Consider the following 22,785-nt stretch of genomic DNA (forward strand, 5'->3'; position numbering starts at 1 on the left):
CCTCTAATTTTTTCAAAGCCATAACCTGTGGTCACCCTGGAAACCCAGCAAATGGTCGAACTAATGGCAGTGAGTTCAACTTGAACGATGTGGTCAACTTCACCTGCAGCACAGGATATCAGTTGCATGGTGCCTCAAGAGCTCAGTGCAGGATGACTGGACAGTGGAGCAACCCTCTTCCAGTTTGTAGAGGTAAAACACAGTAACAAATACATTCAAAGCATTTCAGGTATATCCATTTCATTTGTGGGTAGAGTGTCATACTTTATTTTGTATAGATGGTTTGTGCATGTCGATGGCTCACAAAGCAAATCTATTTTACTCATTGTGTATTAAAGTGGAACTGACAGCATTGGAACTACTTTGCAGATATGAAACAACACATTCATAATATCAGTCAAAAATTCCCAGTTTATACTTCAAAAGCAACTTTACGAGAGGTTTTAAAAATAGGTTATATATGACTCAACATTCCTTGAAGTACACACTGGCAGAATAGATGGATGCAGTTCACTGCTTGATTAATATAATTCACCAAAACATTTATGGTTATTCTAAAAAATATTGCTATCAGGTTGTAAATCACAGCTGGCCTGGTACATTTTTTACTGCCTCCATTCGGGATGCACCGTTTCAATGACTCAATATTTTGGACAAAAAATGATGAATGTAACTGACTGGGAATGTCAATACAATTAAACTAGGAAGGGCAATGATCACGTCAGTCATAACGTGGCTAATAAGCTAGCGTATCTATTTATGTAGCAAGCGGTGTCAGTAAACAAAAGTAGTAGTTAGTCATGAACGCTCTACATAGCATGTAAACAGCCTAACCAGCTCTGCTACAACGAGCAAAATGGTCTGAGTGAGGTGTTCTCTCATTTGTGTCTGAAAGTAGCTAGCTAGTAAGCTAGCCAACTTGCTTGGTTGGGACAAGAAAGATTGCATTGATAGGCAAGCTGCAGAAGGACCAGTAGGATATAATTCCCCATTGGTTATCAGTGAAATTTTGACGGGCAACTAGCTGAAAAGTTTGAGAGTTTATCTAATGTTCCTTCGTTTCATTTTAGCTCATCTTGCTCTGGCTAGAATTAGTTGTTGATCTTGTTGATGTGCATAACGGATGGAGAGAAAGCCTACATTTCTATGGTTGTTTGATCAATAGGACTGTAAAGTTCCCAAATGTAATGTGACAGAATGTGCAGAAATCCATTCAGTTGCATTTTGTGGTTTTTGCCGAATGTGTTGTAATTTCTAAAGTTGCGCTGTTGCTACTGCCTGTAAAAACACACAGTGTTGCCAACTAATTTTCAGGGTAAGTTGCTTGAGGCAGGTTGATTTGTTGCTAAATGACGGGATGTCATTGCGTAATAACGTAAAACTGCGTCATTACGTTGAATCCACAATAACCTTACTCAAATTGACTGGCTATCTCGGCAAAAAAAAGAAAAGATTTTGACATTTGTTCAGGTACAGACAATTTTGATTGAGACATGTTGATTGATGTTATAAGTTATGTTCAAGATCAAACATTTGTGACCAACTATATTCATTGGGTTTGTCTCGTCGAAGGCATATACTACTGCTGCTGCAGTCAGCCAACAATGATTTGCAATTTTCTGAAATTGCTGCTGGTCTTCTACTGACGTCACTCACAATTCACTTTTGCAGCCAGGCACGTGTGTTGTGACTGAGTGTGTGACAGAGAAAATCGTTTTTGTGTCATTTAGAAGGAAAATACGTGCGTTTTAGCGTTTGAGTCACTTTTCAAAAGTTGCTAAAAGTTCTAAATACATTTTTAAAAGTAGCTCAATTTGTTGCTAGGTGCTGTTTGAAAAAAAAGTTGCCAGGGTGGTCTGAAAAGTTGCTAAATCTAGCAACACAATTGCTAAATTGGCATCACTGAACACACAGTCCACTTCAAAGTGAATGGTGGCAAATGGCTTGTTTGCATGAAGGCCTACTGTAGCTCTAATTGGCTATGGCGTACCGGTCTGCATAGACACTTGCCTTGGACAAGACAGATGTTTTCATTAAGTTTTATTCACTGCACTGTCTATTAATTGTCAAAACGCACTGCCACTTTCCCACTCTATTGCTATAGAATTTTCACAAATGCCTTAGTATACAGTTGAAGTCGAAAGTTTACATACACTTAGGTTGGAGTCATTAAAACTCGTTTTTCAACCACTCCACAAATTTCTTGTTAACAAACTATAGTTTTGGCAAGTCGGTTAGGACATCTACTTTGTGCATGACACAAGTAATTTTTCCAACAATTGTTAACAGACAGATTATTTCACGTATAATTCACTGTATCACAATTACAGTGGGTCAGAAGTTTACATACACAAAGTTGACTGTGCCTTTAAACAGCTTGGAAAATTCCAGAAAATTATGCCATGGCTTTAAAAGCTTCTGATTGAAATTTGGCCCATTCCTCCTGACAGAGCTGGTGTAATTGAGTCAGGTTTGTAGGCCTCCTTGCTCGCACACGCTTTTTCAGTTCTGCCCACAAATTTTCTGTTGGATTGAGGTCAGGGCTTTGTGATGGCAACTCCACGACCTTGACTTTGTTGTCCTTAAGCCATTTTGCCACAACTGTGGAAGTATGCTTGGGGTCATTGTCCATTTGGAAGACCCATTTGTGACCAAGCTTTAACTTCCTGACTGCTGTCTTGAGATTTTGCTTCAATATCACATAATTTTCAATTCCTCATGATGCCATCTATTTTGTGAAGTGCACCAGTCACTCCTGCAGCAAAGCACCCCCACAACATGATGCTGCCACCCCTGTGCTTCACGGTTGGGATGGTGTTCTTCAGCTTACAAGCCTCCCCCTTTTTCCTATGAACATAACGATGGTCATTATGGCCAAACACTTCTATTTTTGTTTCATCAGACCAGAGGACATTTCTCCAAAAAGTACGATCTTTGTCCCCATGTACAGTTGCAAACCGTAGTCTAGCTTTTTTTATGGCGGTTTTGGAGCAGTGGCTTCTTCCTTGCTGAGCGGCCTTTCAGGTTATGTCGATATAGGACTCGTTTTACTGTGGATATAGATACTTTTGTACCCGTTTCCTCCAACATCTTCACAAGGTCATTTGCTGTTGTTCTGGGATTGATTTGCACATTTTACACCAAAGTACGTTAATCTCTAGGAGACAGAACGCGTCTTCTTCCTGAGCGGTATGAAGGCTGCGTGGTCCCATGGTGTTTATACTTGCGTACTATTGTTTGTACAGATGAATGTGGTACCTTCAGGCGTTTGGAAATTGCTCCCAAGGATGAACCAGAATTGTGGAGGTCTACATTTTTTTTCTGAGGTCTTGGCTGATTTCTTTTGATTTTCCCATGATGGCAAGCGAAGAGGCACTGAGTTTGAAAGTAGGCCTTGAAATACATCCACAGGTACACCTCCAATTGACTTAAATGATGTCAATTAGCCTGTCAGGAGCTTCTAAAGCCATGACATCATTTTCTGGAATTTTCCAAGCTGTTTAAAGGCACAATCAACTTTGTGTATTTACACTTCTGACCCACTGGAACTGTGATACAGTTGTATATAAGTGCAATAATGTCTGTAAACAATTGTTGGAAAAATTACTTGTGTCATACAGAAAGTAGATGTCCTAACCGACTTGCCAATATTATAGTTTGTCAACAAGAAATTTGTGGAGTGGTTGAAAAATGAGTTTTAATGACTCCATCCTAAGTGTATGTAAACTTTGACCTCAACTGTATTTGTATGACTAGAATAGTCCTCCATGCTGAAAAACCAAGGGAAAACAAGGTAAAAAAAAAGTATATATAAAACAAAAAAGAAATAGCCTCCTTCACCTGCCACAACAATGGTCAGTCACTCCCTCCCTCAGACTGTTCAGTATTCCTACAGTATGTCAGTGTGCTCCCTGCTTCCTCAGCCTGCAGTATTCCTACAGTATGTCAGTGTGCTCCCTGCTACCTCAGCCTGCAGTATTCCTACAGTATGTCACTGTGCTCCCTGCTATCTCAGCCTGCAGTATTCCTACAGTATGTCAGTGTGCTCCCTGCTTCCTCAGCCTGCAGTATTCCTACAGTATGTCAGTGTACCCCCTGCTACCTCAGCCTGCAGTATTCCTACAGTATGTCAGTGTGCTCCCTGCTTCCTCAGCCTGCAGTATTCCTACAGTATGTCAGTGTGCTCCCTGCTACCTCAGCCTGCAGTATTCCTACAGTATGTCACTGTGCTCCCTGCTATCTCAGCCTGCAGTATTCCTACAGTATGTCAGTGTGCTCCCTGCTTCCTCAGCCTGCAGTATTCCTACAGTATGTCAGTGTGCCCCCTGCTACCTCAGCCTGCAGTATTCCTACAGTATGTCAGTGTGCTCCCTGCTACCTCAGCCTGCAGTATCCCTACAGTATGTCAGTTTGCCCCCTGCTACCTCAGCCTGCAGTATTCCTACAGTATGTCAGTGTGCCCCCTGCTACCTCAGCCTGCAGTATTCCTACAGTATGTCACTGTACTCCCTGCTACCTCAGCCTGCAGTATCCCTACAGTATGTCAGTGTGCTCCCTGCTACCTCAGCCTGCAGTATTCCTACAGTATGTCAGTGTGCCCCCTGCTACCTCAGCCTGCAGTATTCCTACAGTATGTCAGTGTGCCCCCTGCTATCTCAGCCTGCAGTATTCCTACAGTATGTCAGTGTGCCCCCTGCTACCTCAGCCTGCAGTATTCCTACAGTATGTCAGTGTGCCCCCTGCTACCTCAGCCTGCAGTATTCCTACAGTATGTCAGTGTGCTCCCTGCTTCCTCAGCCTGCAGTATTCCTACAGTATGTCACTGTACTCCCTGCTATCTCAGCCTGCAGTATTCCTACAGTATGTCAGTGTGCTCCCTGCTACCTCAGCCTGCAGTATCCCTACAGTATGTCAGTTTGCCCCCTGCTACCTCAGCCTGCAGTATTCCTACAGTATGTCAGTGTGCCCCCTGCTACCTCAGCCTGCAGTATTCCTACAGTATGTCACTGTACTCCCTGCTACCTCAGCCTGCAGTATCCCTACAGTATGTCAGTGTGCTCCCTGCTACCTCAGCCTGCAGTATTCCTACAGTATGTCAGTGTGCCCCCTGCTACCTCAGCCTGCAGTATTCCTACAGTATGTCAGTGTGCCCCCTGCTACCTCAGCCTGCAGTATTCCTACAGTATGTCAGTGTGCCCCCTGCTACCTCAGCCTGCAGTATTCCTACAGTATGTCACTGTGCTCCCTGCTATTTTGTAAGCCACTCTGCACACCCACACCCAGGGTTCCAACAATCACCTTTTTTCAAGAGGGTTACCTGAATAATGGTGTCTATTAAAGGCAAGGAACATGCCAATAGCAGGTGCCAATTATCAATTTTGGAGGGGTTTTTCCAACCTCTCTGTCCCTAGGGGTTTAATTGACTGCCAAGGCATTGGCAGCTGTCACTGAGGGAAAGCGATCTGTTTATCTTCCCCTGGACATTAACTTTAGGCTGTTTTTTGTTGAAGGGCAATAGCTGAAAACAATGTTCAGCCAACTCTGAGGCAAGACGTACAGCTTATTATTGTTACTGAGGCTTCCTGCCCTGCTGGTTTAAAGTGCAACTGGAGTAAATAAGGAATCTAAATTTTTGTGACAAGTTAAACTGAACAGAAACTGCATATCAACCTACATGTATGACATTTCTACACAGTTATTAGAGTAAATGTATGTCAAATGCTATTGACTGTAGAAAATCTGTAGTTACAGTACATGAGAGAAGCTGTATATCTTAAAAAGCATGGATGGGTTGTTTTGAAATGAATCCGAACTTGAACAGAAATCCTGCTATTCAAGCTTTCCCATTGATTTCCCTTCTCTTCTCACTCTTGGGTTCACTGTCAGACTTTAAGCATGCGGACGGTTTTATCTTGCAGTGGTAAACTGCTCCGATCCAGGCTTCGTGGAGAATGCCATTCGTCACCCGCAGCAGCGCTTCCCCGAGAGCTTCAACTACAGAACCAGTGTGATGTATCACTGCAAGAGGGCCTTCTATCTGCTCGGCTCATCACTTCTCACCTGTCAGTCAAACGGCCTCTGGGACAGATCACTTCCTAAGTGCCTTTGTGAGTAATATGCTGGGATTGTCTTGCTCAGGGTACAAAAAGTGGTAGAGGTAGAATCTGGGTCCCAAGTGGTGTGGTTAGTCGCTGTTGGAGAATGATAAAAAAAATAGTGAAATTTACTGTTCTTATAGTGGTGAGAAAGAAAGAATCATTATGGCTGTGCTGAAAATGTTGTATATAGTGTTAATGTTAGTGATGAAAAGGGGTTGTGGAAGTAGTAGTTGTAACAGAGAAGGCATGGAATAAGAAATTGGGGTGTTCAAATCAAATGTTTATAGTAATAACAAGTGTTTGGGTGCTGGGTTCAAAAGGCATATACTTGATAAAAATAACAGACAGTAACAGTAACACTGAAGGCACAAGAAAAAATGAAGTATATCCTGGGCGGCAGGTAGCATTACAGTTTGAGCGTTGGGCCAGTAACCAAAAGATTGCTGTTTCGAATACCCGAGCCGACAAGGTGAAAAATCTGTCGATTTGCCCTAATTTGCTTCAGGGGTGCTGTACTACTATGGCTGACCCTGTAAAAAAACACATTTCACTACAGCTATCTGGTGTATGTGACAATACTACCATTTTTATAATATTTTCTTTAGATACATGATGGATATAAAAAAGTATTTCTATCAACTGTCCTCTGAACATTTTCTCTCCATTTCACCTGCAGCTATTTCCTGTGGTGATCCTGGCACACCGCCCCAAGCTATTATGTCAGGTAGGAAGTTCACCAACGGCGCCGTGGTCCATTACACCTGCAGCCACGGCCGAGCACTGATTGGGAACGCCACGCGCTACTGTCAGGAGGACGGACGCTGGAGCGGGCCACAACCCTACTGCTCAGGTATATCCATCAGCAGGGTCCTACACCCTTTGAAGAACCTCTTTTGGTTTGCGGTAGAACCCTTTTTGTTCCAAATAGTTCTACCTGGAACCAAAAAGGGTTCTAACTGGAACCAAAAAGGGTCCTGCGGCTGTCCCCATAGGAGAACCATATTTGGTTCCAGTTAGAACCCTTTTTGGTTCCAGGTAGAACTATTTTGGGTTCCATGTAGAATCCTCTGTTTAAAGGGTTCCACATGGAACACAAAATGGTTCTACCTGGAATCAAGAGGTTCTTCATAGGGTTCTCCTATGGGGACAGCTTAAGAACCCTTTTTGGTTCAAGATGGCACCTTTTTTTCTGGGTGTTGCACACTGCCAGGCAGGGAAACCTGAAGGCTCTCTAATGGACTAACACTGAGTGACAGGTTTCAGGGAAGTCAACCCCAGCTGAAAAAACTAGGGGGTTTCTGTGGGTTTTTCAAGTTTTGTAGCTAGAGCTGTAGGAAGCAAGCACTCTGGGTAGAGCCTTGGTAGCCTTTCATGGAAGTTAAAAGGGAGTGTGGAAAAAACTATTTCCATCTCAGAAAAAAAGGCTAGAATGACTGATATGCACTGCCTATGGACCTTCTGTAGTGAGTGATGGGTGGTCGTTTGAGCGTTGGATATTTTCTCTCTCCTTCATTAGGCGGTAGTTCCGGGGAGTGTGGTGACCCTGGAATCCCACCTCATGGCTCCAGGTTGGGGGACGAGTTCCACCTGAAGAGCCTGCTGAGGTTCACCTGTGAAGCCGGCTTCTCCCTGAGTGGCTCGGCTGAGAGGACCTGCCTCCTCAATGGCTCCTGGAGTGGCACCCAACCAGTCTGTGAAGGTGAGTCCCCTGCCATAAACGGTGCATTCGGAGTATTCAGACCCCTTGACTTTTCCACATTTTGTTGCGTTACAGCCTTATTCTAAAATGGATCCTTTCCTGGTCCGTGAGTTTTGGTGGGTGGCCCTCTCTTGGCAGGTTTGTTGTGGTGCCATATTCTTTCCATGTTTTAATAATGGATTTAATGGTGCTCAGTGGGATGTTCAAAGTTTAGGATATTTCTTTATAATCCAACCCTGATCTGTACTTCTCCACAAGTTTGTCCCTGACCTTGCTTAATGGTGTTGCAGACTCTGGCACATTTTGGAACGGATATATATATATAAATATATATATATATACACACACACACACACAGTGGGGCAAATTGTGCAAGTTCTCCCACTTAAAAAGATGAGTGAGGCCTGTAATTTTCATCATAGGTACACTTCAACTATGACAGACAAAATGAGAAAAAAAATCCAGAAAATCACATTGCTGGATTTTTTATGAATTTATTTGCAAATTATGGTGGAAAATAAGTATTTGGTCAATAACAAAAGTTTATCTCAATACTTTGTTATATACTCTTTGTTGGCAATGACAGAGGTCAAATGTTTTCTGTAGGTCTTCACAAGGTTTTCACACACTGTTGCTGGTATTTTGGCCCATTCCTCCATGCAGATCTCCTCTAGAGAAGTGATGTTTTGGGGCTGTTGCTGGGAAACACAGACTTTCAACTCCCTCCTAAGATTTTCTATGGGGTTGAGATCTGGAGACTGGCTAGGCCACTCCAGGACCTTGAAATACTTCTTACGAAGCCACTCCTTTGTTGCCCGGGCGGTGTGTTTGGGATCATTGTCATGCTGAAAGACCCAGCCACGTTTCATCTTCAATGTCCTTGCTGATGGAAGGAGGTTTTCACTCAAAATCTCACGATACATGGCCCCATTCATTCTTTCCTTTACACGGATCAGTCGTCCTGATCCCTTTGCAGAAAAACAGCCCCAAAGCATGATGTTTCCACCCCCATGCTTCACAGTAGGTATGGTGTTCTTTGGATGCAACTCAGCATTCTTTGTCCTCCAAACACGACGAGTTGAGTTTTTACCAAAAAGTTATATTTTGGTTTCATCTGACCATATGACATTCTCCCAATCTTCTTCTGGATCATCCAAATGCTCTCTAGCAAACTTCAGAAGGGCCTGGACATGTACTGGCTTAAGCATGGAGACACGTCTGGCACTGCAAGATTTGAGTCCCTGGCGGCGTAGTGTGTTGCTGATGGTAGGCTTTGTTACTTTGGTCCCAGCTCTCTGCAGGTCATTCACTTAGGTCCCCCCGTGTGGTTCTGGGATTTTTTCTCACCGTTCTTGTGATCATTTTGACCCCACAGGGTGAGATCTTGTGTGGAGCCCCAGATCGAGGGAGATTATCAGTGGTGTTGTATTTCTTCAATTTACTAATAATTGCTCCCACAGTTGATTTCTTCAAACCAAGCTGCTTACCTACTGCAGATTCAGTCTTCCCAGCCTGGTGCAGGTCTACAATTTTGTTTCTGGTGTCCTTCGACAGCTCTTTGGTCTTGGCCATAGTGGAGTTTGGAGTGTGACTGTTTGAGGTTGTGGACAGGTGTCTTTTATACTGATAACAAGTTCAAACAGGTGCCATTAATACAGGTAACGAGTGGAGGACAGAGGAGCCTCTTAAAGAAGAAGTTACAGGTCTGTGAGAGCCAGAAATCTTGCTTGTTTGTAGGTGACCAAATACTTATTTTCCACCATAATTTGCAAATACATTCATTAATAATCCTACAATGTGATTTTCTGGATTTTTTTTCCTCATTTTGTCTGTCATAGTTGAAGTGTACCTATGATGAAAATTACAGGGCTCTCATAATTTTTAAGTGGGAGAACTTGCACAATTGGTGGCTGACTAAATACTTTTTTGCCCCACTGTGTGTGTGTGTGTGTATGTATATGTATGTGTATATATATATATATATACAGTGCCTTGCGAAAGCATTCGGCCCCCTTGAACTTTGCGACCTTTTGCCACATTTCAGGCTTCAAACATAAAGATATAAAACTGTCTTTTTTTGTGAAGAATCAACAACAAGTGGGACACAATCATGAAGTGGAACGACATTTATTGGATATTTCAAACTTTTTTAACAAATCAAAAACTGAAAAATTGGGCGTGCAAAATTATTCAGCCCCCTTAAGTTAATACTTTGTAGCGCATGACTTGTGTCATGCACAAAGTAGATGTCCTAACCGACTTGCCAAAACTATAGTTTGTTAACAATGAATTTGTGGAGTGGTTGAAAAAGGAGTTTTCATGACTCCAACCTAAGTGTATGTAAACTTCTGACTTCAACTATATTTATTATTTCTTTGTTTTTTTTGCTCAGAACTTGGGGAGGCAAAGTTGGGCCTTGTTGATTTACTCCATTTTACTTCCTTCTTGTTTTTATTTTCATCAATTGGTCAGTTTTTTTTTTGCATTTCTGTATTTATAAATGTATTATTAATGTTATTTATTCAGTCTTCACGGCAACACAGTACACAGTGAGATAAGCCTGCAGATTGCTTACAGGAGATCAATAGAGTTGCATTATTTAGAGACCATTCATGATTAAGGATGGTTTAACGGTTGTTATAAGGGAGTTAAGATGGATCACTGCTTGGGAGATTTAAAGTGGAATGCTGCACACTATTTCTGTGATACAAATAATGCTGTGCCCAAGTATGAAATGCAAATTCTTGTGCACAGGGAGATCACAAGACGCCTGTGACTTGGGAAATAATTACTTTGAGTCAGGAAATACATATGGCCACAGCGGTATCCCTGAGGGACTTCATAAACCCTTATTGGACCAGTTGTTTTCTATTTGTAAATGGTTACATTGTTAAGGGAAGCTGTACCAGGGGATTTTATTTTAATGTAATTTCTTTGCCTTTAATCTACAGAGTATCCTATTGCAGCCTTGGAGTGATATTATGTCTACACAGATAATGCTAATCATTCTTATCAAGATTAATGAATAATTAAGTTTACTGCTCTTAAAGTGATGCTACAGAGGATTTGTATAATTTTAGGTAGTAGATTTGAAAGTAGTGCTCACGAGCCAAAACGGGTCCCCGAAAATTGTGCACAATTGTTTGCAATGTCATCCATTTCATATGATACAGTATGTTATGTCCTGTAAAAAAAATAAAAATCCTGCAGATCGTATGATATCTCATGAATTCAAATATGTTACGAATTTATTAGTGCTTAAGATCCCATTCAATCTCTTTAAATGTTCAGCTATTTCGCTATTCTATGACTTGAGCTAATGAGTATGTGCTCAATCAACCCTAATTGAGACATAAATACTCAAAGCTAGCACTGTAGCATATGCCCCGGAGATTCCCACTGTAATCAAAAGCATTCATTACTTTTTTGAGATCAGCATTTGTGTACATTTGCCATTCAGTTTCACATGGGGGAAAGCGGAGAGCATGTTTCCTCACAACTGATGTCACGCTTTGCCTGATCCCTCTTTGATGAATGGCCTCTGAAGATTCCCATGCTGTTAGTTCTCCCCTTCTGTAAACAAAGATGAAAATGCTTAAGCCCTATTGAGAGTATTTAAAGACATCCTCTGGAACTTTGGTGACTACTAAATATTTTTGAAATGTCCTGCCTTGGGCTGGATGTGTCAATGTGTAGTTCATACATGCATAACCTATGAGCAGAATTTCTGTCTTACCTCAATTAACCACGAAATCCCTAATAAAAAAAACCAACAGTTTTTCTGGAATCTGATTTCCCTACATTTTACCCCATGTGGGCCAGCCCCCTAGCAATTCGAGTTCAACCAATGTGCTTTAGACCCTCTCACCATTTGAGTGACAGCTAGCAAGATGCACACACAGCAGAGTGAGAAAAAGAGCAATGACGTGGTGCGCATATATGTGATTTTTGGGGACCACTTTTAGCTTGTCAGCGCTACTTTCAGAACTATTGGTTAAAAAGTATACAAAAGTACCAGACAATCTCTTTAAGCAGGCTGTGTGAGTAAAAGCTCTATTCATGTGAGTCATGTGGTTATTTGTTTGTGAATATGTCCCCGATGCCTCATTATTCATAGAATAGCCTTGTTGTTCCCAATTAACCTAATTGGTTTTTAAAGCCGATATCTATGAGAGCGAGGATCCCATTTCATTTATTACCGTCTTCTAAAATGCCACTTCAAATCACTGACAAAAGGCATTTCCTTAAAAGCTTTAACTAATTGGATCAAATCAATAGGTCTTTTATTTTAATATCTTGTTTCTGTTAGATTACAAATAAGTTGATCTGCTTGGCCAGCATCTGTAAAATATATTGTACTGAAGATTGGACTTATTATGGGGCGGCAGGTAGCCTAGTGGTTAGAGTGTTGGGCCAGTAACCGAAAGTAACTCCAAGGCTGCAATAGGATACTCTGTAGATTTAAAGGCAAAAAAAATGTTTAATTAAAGCTGACAAGGTAAAAATCTGTTCTGCCCCTGAACATGGCAGTTAACTGTTCCCCGGTAGGCCGTCATTGTAAATAATAATTTGTTCTTAACTGAGTTAAATAAAGGTTAAATAAAAAAATATATAAATTATATACACATTTCCTTTTATCAATAGCCAAGAGTAGTACTTGAATGAAAATGAAATGTGCAAGTGACAATTCCTTTATGGTTTATTTACCTTAAATTTACCTTGACGAATGTTCCAGTTTTTTTATGTTTATCTATTTATTTAATTTTTTTCTCAGCTATTTCGTGTGGAAATCCAGGTACTCCTGCCTACGGGAAGATTGTCTTCAGTGATGGAATAGTGTTTTCAAGCTCCGTGGCATATGCCTGCTGGGAAGGATATGAGACCTCAGGTCTCACCACTCGCCACTGCACCACCAATGGCACCTGGACCGGCTCTGCCCTAGACTGCACAGGTACACTGTGCTGTGCACTGTAGGAGCTCTACAGTGGGATCGTCTAACACTCATCTTGTATTCATTCAACCTAGACCATGAGACATGGACGCAATACACCTAATCTTATATGCTACATGCCATGCTTTGCTTTTGATTATGCTTATATAGTTCTACATGTACAAATGTTTTACCAATTCAACAGTGATCAGCTGTGGAGATCCAGGTCCTGTTGCCAATGGGATTTATGTAGGAAATGAGTTCACCTTCAACAAGACTGTTCAGTACCACTGTAACCCAGGCCACGTCATGGACACTGTCGGTTCATCTGTGCTCCTCTGCACCAAGAACGGGTCTTGGAACCAAACCAAGCCTTACTGTAAAGGTAATTCAACTTTGGTTATGACTCAATAATACTTGTCGTTGGCTTACAAAGAAACAAACATTTCTACTTTCATTTCTTTACTGAGGGCTGAGATGAGAAGCAACCAGAGAAATATAGTACAGATATCACAACACTCCAGAATTTCAAGCACTCGGAGATCAAAGAACTCAAAGTTTTTTGATCTTGTTTGGAGTAGTTTCTCTACCTTTTTTGGCACAGCAAGCACAAATTATTCACTTACACAGACTGAAGGGATGTTATCCATGAAATGTGTAGGATCTGTGCTATCAGATGTCAGACTTGAAACGTGTGGAGAAAACGATGCATCCAGTTAGTGGTGCAATGCAGACAAGCATAGAGCAGGGAAGTCTCCTCCCAAGCAGATTGACAGGCAGAGAGTGAATGTGTGTGTACTTCACATATCATTTCCCACAGTAGCGATTTACCAGACATGTGGTTATAGACCAATTGCAATCCTGTGGGTGAAATTGGTTTAATATGCCAGAAGTTCCTATTTTTACAGAATAGACATCCAATACCACAACATTTGCAATGATTTTTTTTAGAGCTAGAATATGTTATCGTCTCAATGGGAAATAACAGTGCAATGCCCTACATATAATCGAAAACAGATACACAGTCCATATCGGATATGTATTGTGATTAATGGGACTTCTACTTCCCAATTAACTATATTACTTGCCAATAATAAGCATATGAAAACACTTTCTCCTTGTGGGAGACAGAATATGATCATCAAAGAGGATATGAACCGCGATAAATCATCCATTCCTTTCTAGCACATTAAAACATATGTTTTGAGTTAACATGCAGTACTTACTCACTAAAAAATCATTACATCCGTCCTGATGATATTGTTTTGTCCCCACATCAGTGATCATGTGTGGCCGTCCTCCGGCTGTTCACAATGGGAAGGTTGAGGGGTCAGATTTGCAGTGGGGCTCCAGCGTCATCTATAGCTGCTTCGATGGGTACCAGCTATCCAGCCCTGGAATCGTTTCATGTGAGGGGAACGGCACATGGCGAGGGGAAATCCCCCAATGTCTTCGTAAGTTAAAATCAAGTCCTTTTAAGACTGAAAATCTGAGCACTTGATCTAAACTTTAGTGCAATGGCAGTGTCATCAAAGCTTAGCAGTGTTTACCTATTGCTATGTTTGTGTAAAACAATATTTTATAGTAGATGTATTCAACTGACGAAAGCAGTGCCTATCAGTTTAAAGCAAATTAAATGTGCACACCTGGCCTACTTATCCTTCCTATAGCCCTGTTAAAGTAGTGCCGCTGGGGGGTGCATGACCCGGCTAAATCCTCTGTGAAATGCCAGATTTGACAGGTTGGGAAACTGTTGTGACAGATGCAAAAAGAATGTCAACATTTCCTAAATTGATCCCTCAAGTATCCGCAGCTAGGGCTGCCCATAACATGAGCATTACAAGGTACATGGACGGAGTCTGCTGCTGCAGCCTGCAGGCCTTGATCATAAGCTCCTGACACGGTGTCAGAAGTACTGCCAGAATGTTCTGAAATTCCATGCACAGAGTGGGTTGTCATGGAAAGTGGGTTGTCATGGAAAGCCTGCAGGAGAACACACTCTGTAATAGCAACTTCTCATACTGTGGGTCTGAGTGACTTCCCCTGCTAAACTCTTTGTGGAACATTTATGTGGGGCATTTCACAAACATGAAGGACCTATTATGAAAAAGCATCTTGAAACCATTGTATTATCCATTATACAGTAGGGGTTAGCAGGTCTAGTTTAGCTATGGTGCTTTCTGTTTCTCACAACAATATATTTTTTCACCTAATTCCAAGAGCCATGTTATGAATGACTAGCTGGTCAGTAATGCCTATATTAAATGTTGTGATCATCATGCCTATGAAAAATTGTAAATATAGATTCTGAAACCCTCGTAACCTGGGGGATGTGAAGTGTGTGATTTGATTAATGGTCTCTGTGCTTTGTTGCGCCTAGCTGTGCTGTGTGGAGACCCAGGCACCCCAGCAGAGGGTTATGCTGAGGGCAAACAGTTCACCTACAGGTCAGAGGTCACCTTCTACTGTAGGGACCCCAACATCCTGGTCGGATCATCCAGGAGAGTGTGTCAGATGGATGGGACTTGGAGTGGAATACATCCCTCATGTATAGGTGGGTTGTCCTGCCCATTCATACCTTAATAGAACATGACTCAAGTAAAGGGAAAAGTAACCCAGTGAAATTCTTGAGGAAAAATCTAAAAGTATTTGATTTAAAATAAACTTAAGTAGTAAAAGTGTAAATCATTTTCAAATTCCTTATATTAAGCAAACCAGACAGCACCATTTTCTTATTATTTTTTTATTTACGGATAGCCAGAGGCACACTCCAACATTCCAACATCATTTACAAAAGAAGCATATGTGTTTAGTGAGTCTGCCAGATCAGAGTTAGTAGGGATGTCCAGGGATGTTCTGTTAAGTGCATAAATTGAACCATTTTCCTGTCCTGCTAAGCATTCAAAATATAACGAGTACTTTTGGGTGTCAAGGAAAATATATGGAGTAGAAAGTAAAATATTTTCTTAAAAGAATGTAGTGAATAAAAGTGAAAGTAGTCAAACATAAATAAGAAAGTACAAAATTACTTAAGTAGTACTTATTTTTATTTAAAGTACTTTACACCACTCTCTGCTGCCTTAGTTGTGGTGTGGTAGTGTAGTCTGTAGTGGTGTTGTATCATGTAGTTAAGTGTTTGCTTATTTTCTTCAGTGATGATGATTATGTTGTTTAGGCAGTGAGCTAAACATGTATTTTTCTTTAGATCCTGCATATAACACATGCAGAGACCCTGGAACGCCATCTTATGGGATACCAGTCACATCCCAAGGATTTGAGGTAAGGTCCTTACTTCTACCAATGTCAAATTGTGGGTAAACATACTCTACAGTGGCTTGTGAAAGTATTCACCCCCTTGGCATTTTTCCTATTTTGTTGCCTTAAAACCTGTAATTAAAATAGAGTTTTGGGGGGTTTGTATCATTTGATTTACACAACATGCCTACCACTTTGAAGATGCAAAATATTTTTTATTGTGAAACATACAAGAAATAAGACAAAGAAACAGAACTTGAGCGTGCATGACTATTCACCCCCCCCCCCCCCCCCCCAAAAAAAAAATAATAAATCAATACTTTGTAGAGCCACCTTTTGCAGCAATTACAGCTGCAAGTCTCTTGGGGTTTGTCTCTATAAGCTTTGCACATCTAGCCACTGGGATTTTTGCCCATTCTTAAAGTCATGCTCCAGCTCCTTCAAGTTGGATGGGTTCCACTGGTGTACAGCAATCTTTAAGTCATACCACAGATTCAAATCAAATCAAAGTGTATTTGTCACGTGCGCCGAATACAACAGGTGTAGTAGACCTTACAGTGAAATGCTTACTTACAGGCTCTAACCAATAGTGCAAATGAGGATTCTCAATTTGATTGAGGTCTGGGCTTTGACTAGGCCATTCCAAGACATTTAAGTGTTCCCCCTTAAACCACTCAAGTGTTGCTTTAGCAGTATGCTTAGGGTCATTGTCCTGCTGAAAGGTGAACCTCTGTCCCAGTCTCAAATCTCTGGAAGACTGAAACAGGTTTCCCTCAAGGATTTCCCTGTATTTAGCTCCATCCATCATTCCTTCAATTCAGTTTCCCAATCTCTGCCGATGGAATAACATCCCCACAGCATGATGCGTTTTCCTTGATGGCCAAAAAGCTACATTTTAGTCTCATCTGACCAGAGTACCTTCTTCCATATGTTTGGGGAGTCTCTCACATGCCTTTTGGCGAACACCAATCGTGTCTGTAAATTTTTTTCTTTAAGCAATGGCTTTTTTCTGGCCACTCTTCCATAAAGCCTAGATCTGTGGAGTGTACGGCTTTTAAAAAAAAAAAAAATGTTGTTGTAATGTAGCCTTTATTAGGTAGCCTTTATGTAATGTAGCCTTTATCTAGGTAAGTCAGTTTAAAAACAAATTCTTATTTACAATGACGGCCTAGGAACAGTGGGTTAACTGCCGTGTTCAGGTGCAGAACGACAAATTTTTACCTTGTCAGCTTGGGGATTCGACCTACCAACCTTTCGGTTACTGGCCCAACACTCTAACCACTAGGCTACCTGCCACACCGGCTTAGTGGGCCTATGGACAGATACTCCAATCTCTGCTGTGGAGCTTTGCAGTTCCTTCAGGGTTATCATTGGTCTTTTTGTTGCCTCTCTGATTAATGCCCTCCTTGCGTGGTCTGTGAGTTTTGGTGGGGGGGCCTCTCTTGGCAGGTTTGTTGCCATATTCTTTCCATTTTTTTATAATGGATTTAATGGTGCTCCGTGGGATGTTCAAAGTTTCAAATGTTTTTTTAGAACCCAACCATGATCTATACTTCTCCACAACTTTGTCCCTAACTTGTTTGGAGAGCTCCTTGGTCTTCATGGTGCCACTTGCTTGGTGGTGCCCCTTGCTTAGTGGTGTTGCAAACTCTGGGGCCTTTCAGAACACGTGTGTGTGTGTGTGTGTGTGTGTGTGTGTGTGTGTGTGTGTGTGTGTGTGTGTGTGTGTGTGTGTGCGCTGAGATCATGTGACACTCAGATTGCACACAGGTGGACTTTATTTAACTAATTATGTGACTTCTGAAGGTAATTGGTTGCACCAGATCTTATTTAGGGGCTTCATAGCAAAGGGGGTCAATACATATTCACGCACCACTTTTCCGTTTTTTTTTTTCGTTTTAATTTCACTTCACCAATTTGTGTATATTTTGTGTATATTCATTACATGAAATCCAACTAAAAATCCATTTAAATTACAGGTTGTAATTGGAAAAACGACAAGGGCAATGAATGCTTTTGCAAGGCACTTGTCATTTGTGCTCAGATAATTTGCTAAAATAGTCTTCTGGTCAGTCAAAGCAATTATCTGGTTGTTCTTAGACCATTTATAGTAATGAGTCTTCTTCCGTTTCAGGCTGGAAGCAAAATCTCCTTCAAATGCCGTAAAAACTACCACATACTGGGATCTACGACAAGAACCTGTCTGGAAAATTTAACGTGGAGTGGTGTGCAACCAGAATGTATCGGTAAGTATTTTTTGGAAAGATTTGTTTTTGTGACAAGACATTGTCAAGAAAACAGGGAAAGGTTATTTATTTATCCACCAGGTGTACATTTTCTTAGTGTTGACTTGTTAATGAGTAAAGGTAAAGACACAGGCGGTGTAGAGTGTGGTATGACAGCCAAAGGGAGTAGAGCATTGGTTTAGCACATGTAACCCTTTCATTTACCGCATTACAGATCACTACCCTCCCAATGGCAGTGTCATGTTCTCCATCTCTCTCCTTAATAACTCTGCCCAGGATTATAGGTCTTGAGCTGTATATATGGATTAAAAGAAAGATCACAACGTAGAGCCATTGAGGGACTGTCAAAAGGGAATGGACATTTGAGAAAGGGCAGTATGAGTCATGGAAGTTAAGTAGGGATTGCTGCCCTCAGCAAAGAATAGATAAAGTTTGCCAAGTTTAAGCTGTTCGTATGTGAGTGGTAAATCAGTGGGCGATTTTTGACAGCATACCCACGAAATTCTTCAGGCGTCTCCTCCACATGAAGCGGCTTCACTGTCAGAGGCTCGGGAGTGGGGAGGCTTAAGTTGACGACAGGAAAGTGCGAAGACTGAGTTCATATATTATGTTACAGATGGATAGTATCACTCTGGCCTTGTTTTATATGTTTTCTCCTGATAGGATTGCTTGATCTCTACATAACTCCATGCTACTGGTGTGGGTGTGGGGCTGCTGTATTCTGACTGGTAATCCTGGTCAGTGGTAGAGTGAATTTATTGTGTTTTACCACGTTTTTTTTTCCTTCGTTCTTTCTTTTTTTTGCAGCCCATGCCTGCAGACAGCCCGAGACGCTGTCTAACATTGACGTGAAGGCTATTGATCTACCAACTCTGGGCTATACTTTGATTTATACATGTCAGGACGGATTCTTCCTGGCCGGGGGATCTGAGCACAGGACATGTAAACCTGATGGAAAGTGGTCCGGAAAGCCACCTGTCTGCAAAGGTATACTTATGCACTGGAATGTGGCTATTATTCAAATGTAACTATTTCCTGTGAACCATTCACAACCTGAGGAGAATAAATTGTACTGCAGGCCATATACTTAGATTAGCAGTTAATCTGCTACTTGTATGTGTCAATCATATTTTCCTTCATACATTGTTATTCAACACAGTAGTTAATTTGCTGTGTGCCCTGTGCTAGCTGAGAATATCTAGGTAATTGAGTATACAACATTTCAGCAATCATCAAGTCTGAATCACTCTGGTAAAATGTAGACCAAAAAAATGTTGTCATTACACGGCTACTAGCAGCAACTGGCAGTGAGTAGGTCACATCCATAAAATGTCATGTAGTCAATTATTTCTTCCGTCTTTCAGTTGGGCCCAAAATAAATGGTAAAAAAGGAGTGGAGACAGATGTTCAGAAAAACAAGATTGGTGGTATGTTTATCTCCTCTGAGTCATTTTGTTCATGTTCAAATGCATGTCCATTCAATGTAACACGTATTGTGCTAACTGTACGTCTGAGGTTTCTTATAATGATGGCTGTACACACAGGCGATGGATGACGCAAAAGTACCTTATTTTGTTCTGGTCATACAGTATAACTTGAGTCTTTCTTTCCTTCAGTTCCTGTAGATGTGTTTTCTTTAAACTTTGGCTGGACCGGGTTCTATGAGTACCTTGGAGCAAGAGAAGTTGCCACTATTACTGTAAATGGATTCAATGAAACAACAAGTAGAGTCAATGTCACACTTCTGGATCAGAGCAGAGTGCAGCTTAAACTTGCTGGTAAATCACAACACACATGTTAACGCTGACATTATTTGATTAGGCAAATATTACAGTTGATGTCAACATTACAACAGTAAACACCAACCGATAACCCAATTTCCTTTGTTTTCAGGAACGTACAAGAAGGAGGAAAACCATTTGCTGCTGAAGGTTTACCAGATGCGTGGTCCAACAGAGCATCATTTCAGTAAATTCAAGAATGACAACTGGGCAATGGATGGCTACGTGAGTCTTTTATTTGAATTAAATGATCAATAAAGGGCCTAATGATGGACTTCCAACCTAATCAGGAAACACAACAATAGTTTGTCTCCTTTACCTACCATATTCTTTCCGCTCAGTTTTCTGCAAATGCTGTACATCTAGTTCATGAGGTGGTAACATCTGCAGACTATGTCATTCATCAATATGCAGCTCTGGCATTAGGTTCTGTCTACCATAACCAACACAAGACACTGCAACTTAAAATTGTATGGCCTAATGGCCTAAAATTATTTGAATTCAAATGTGTCTGTTGAAGATATTACTTGACTGTAGCCCTCTTTTGTAAGTTCAAAGAAGATATGTTCTTGTGAACACTATAGCAGTTAGTCACTTCAAAGGCGATAGAGACAGTGATAAGCTGCATGAGGACAAAGGAGGGATATGAGGTGAATGGGTAATAGCGATAGCTGGGTAATGGTTCTGCATTTCAACTACTGTATGCCCTGAAAAATCAGCAAAAGTCAGATTTTCCCCCTCTTTTGTGTTGGTTTAGGTGACCGCAGAGTCTGACAAGAAAACCTTTGTTTACCAGGGTCATATTCAAAGCAAGGACTTTGGGAGATTTGTACTAACAAGAGGAGGTACAATCATTGTATAATCTTAGTAATAAACAAAAACTATATGCACAGTTACCTTTTACTTCCTGATATCATTGCTTTTACACAAGTTACTTTAAGAAGTTTGACAAGAATGGTTGTACTGTTATGTTTCTTTATTAGGTCTCTTTACAACAGACCTGGAGCCATCAAATCCTCCATACTATGGCACCAACAGCAGTTCAGTAGCAGCTGCCATACTAGTGCCATTCTTTGCCCTTATTCTGTCAGGGGTTGCATTTTACCTCTACAAACACAGGTAAGGAGTGCCGGCTATTGGATGTCTTGGTAACCTGCATTGGTGATGTTTGTCCATATATGCTTGGATGTTAAGCATCGTAGTCTCTTATAAGTTATGGGAAACTCCTGTGCCAACGATGAGTGATCCCTAAAAGTTTCAGTTGATAGATCGTTACATAACAAAATCCAATGTTAGATGAGTGCGAAACAAAATGATTACAATACATTTGCATTGGCGTTTTCCAAAGCTAACTGAACAAACAAAATAGATAAAGTATGTGACATTATTGTCAGATAAAATGGAAATTACCCAATATTAAAGTACATGAAAAATTGGCAGGGTACTTTCACAAGACACTGATGACAATGAGAGACCCAAAGACGTAATCAGGGCGGGCGGCAGGTAAGACATAAGAAACTAAATCACTATACGCAACAATTCCTACTTTCACATCGTCATTATCGTCTTATACTTTTTTCATTTAGTGAAAAAATATATAGTTTTTTTATTTGCTGGGCTAAAATGAAAAAGATGTGCTCTTTGATCTCATATTGTCATCTCTCTGTCAGCATATTTCAACCAACTGAATGTTGTTCTTATTTGTTTTTTTGTGATCATTTGCCTATAAGCTATCATGAGAATCCATTTGTTTTTGACTGTTATATTTACTTGAGGGGAGTTTGGAAGTATTGTGTTTTAACATTAATACAGAATCACGCTTAGAAAGTATCTTCATATTCACATAGATAAAGAAAATGTATACTTTTATTAACATTTCACTCATTTTGTATGCCAAATGCTACAAACCCATAAATGTCAGATTTTAAATACTGTCTTTTGACAATGTTATAATAGCATCATCTAGGATCAGTCTGTTTTGATAGTTACAATATTTATTTCTTTCTGTATAGAATTTAGCATTTTCGTATTATACATGTTTAGCCACAAGGCTTTATTACTTCTTACATATCTTAATTTGATCACCCTTTTGCAGGATAACTTCCTGCAATGCAGGAACATTTTAACGGATAGTGTATTTGGGGTTTAAAAAGGCTTCTGTAGTTTGAAATGTCCACTGTGAAATTTCAGACCTGATTTTCCCTTACAGAAAAAGTATCAACCCCTACAAAAAATGTAAATAAGTTGTAATCCACATAGTTGCTCCAGGATTATTTTCCTTCTGTAGCAAACTGGCTCAAATTAAGATCTGTAACATCTGTACTCTGTCATTCATACTCCCACAGAGACTTTGCAAGGCTTTGGAAACGTGTTTTTGAATATGCAGAGGTATTGTCCACACATGCAGATAGATCCTGCTTTAACAATGCCTTGATGTAGGTAATGGACTTCATATATCCACACAAAGTTTAAATAGAAGACACTAAACCCTCCAGGTAGTCACTAAACCTGCATTTGTCTGACTTAGTAAGATTTGTAAGGTAATGGAGGGACCATTACGTTTACTGCACTGTTGGAGCTAGGAACATAAGCATTTTATTACACCCGCGATAACATATGTGTATGCGACCAATACAATTTGATTTGATTTGAAGTAAAGGCTTACAAAATGCTCCTGGGTGGAATCAAGGTCTTTACATTGATCTTATATTTTACTTCAAATCAGCTCAGTGGGCTTTGAGTAGGACGCCCTAGTCTCCTCTTTCAAGTAAAAAGA

At 40.7% G+C, this 22,785-nt stretch overlaps 1 protein-coding gene across 1 annotated transcript in view; it reads left to right on the forward strand.

The window, feature by feature from the left end:
• Positions 1 to 22,785, forward strand: part of LOC110499391 (CUB and sushi domain-containing protein 1) — a 412,624-nt gene that overhangs the window by 386,686 nt on the left and 3,153 nt on the right. The window contains exons 54-69 of the mRNA XM_021576507.2: positions 19 to 192; positions 5,919 to 6,107; positions 6,775 to 6,948; positions 7,615 to 7,797; positions 12,572 to 12,748; positions 12,933 to 13,112; positions 14,008 to 14,181; positions 15,108 to 15,281; positions 15,933 to 16,006; positions 18,117 to 18,228; positions 19,036 to 19,215; positions 19,593 to 19,655; positions 19,845 to 20,006; positions 20,122 to 20,234; positions 20,767 to 20,854; positions 20,993 to 21,128. Coding sequence (XP_021432182.2) covers positions 19 to 192; positions 5,919 to 6,107; positions 6,775 to 6,948; positions 7,615 to 7,797; positions 12,572 to 12,748; positions 12,933 to 13,112; positions 14,008 to 14,181; positions 15,108 to 15,281; positions 15,933 to 16,006; positions 18,117 to 18,228; positions 19,036 to 19,215; positions 19,593 to 19,655; positions 19,845 to 20,006; positions 20,122 to 20,234; positions 20,767 to 20,854; positions 20,993 to 21,128 — 2,353 coding nt within the window. The remainder of the gene's footprint in view (positions 1 to 18; positions 193 to 5,918; positions 6,108 to 6,774; positions 6,949 to 7,614; positions 7,798 to 12,571; positions 12,749 to 12,932; positions 13,113 to 14,007; positions 14,182 to 15,107; positions 15,282 to 15,932; positions 16,007 to 18,116; positions 18,229 to 19,035; positions 19,216 to 19,592; positions 19,656 to 19,844; positions 20,007 to 20,121; positions 20,235 to 20,766; positions 20,855 to 20,992; positions 21,129 to 22,785) is intronic.

Source organism: Oncorhynchus mykiss, chromosome 20, assembly GCF_013265735.2.
Source record: "Oncorhynchus mykiss isolate Arlee chromosome 20, USDA_OmykA_1.1, whole genome shotgun sequence".
In the NCBI taxonomy this organism is placed as follows: domain Eukaryota; kingdom Metazoa; phylum Chordata; class Actinopteri; order Salmoniformes; family Salmonidae; genus Oncorhynchus; species Oncorhynchus mykiss.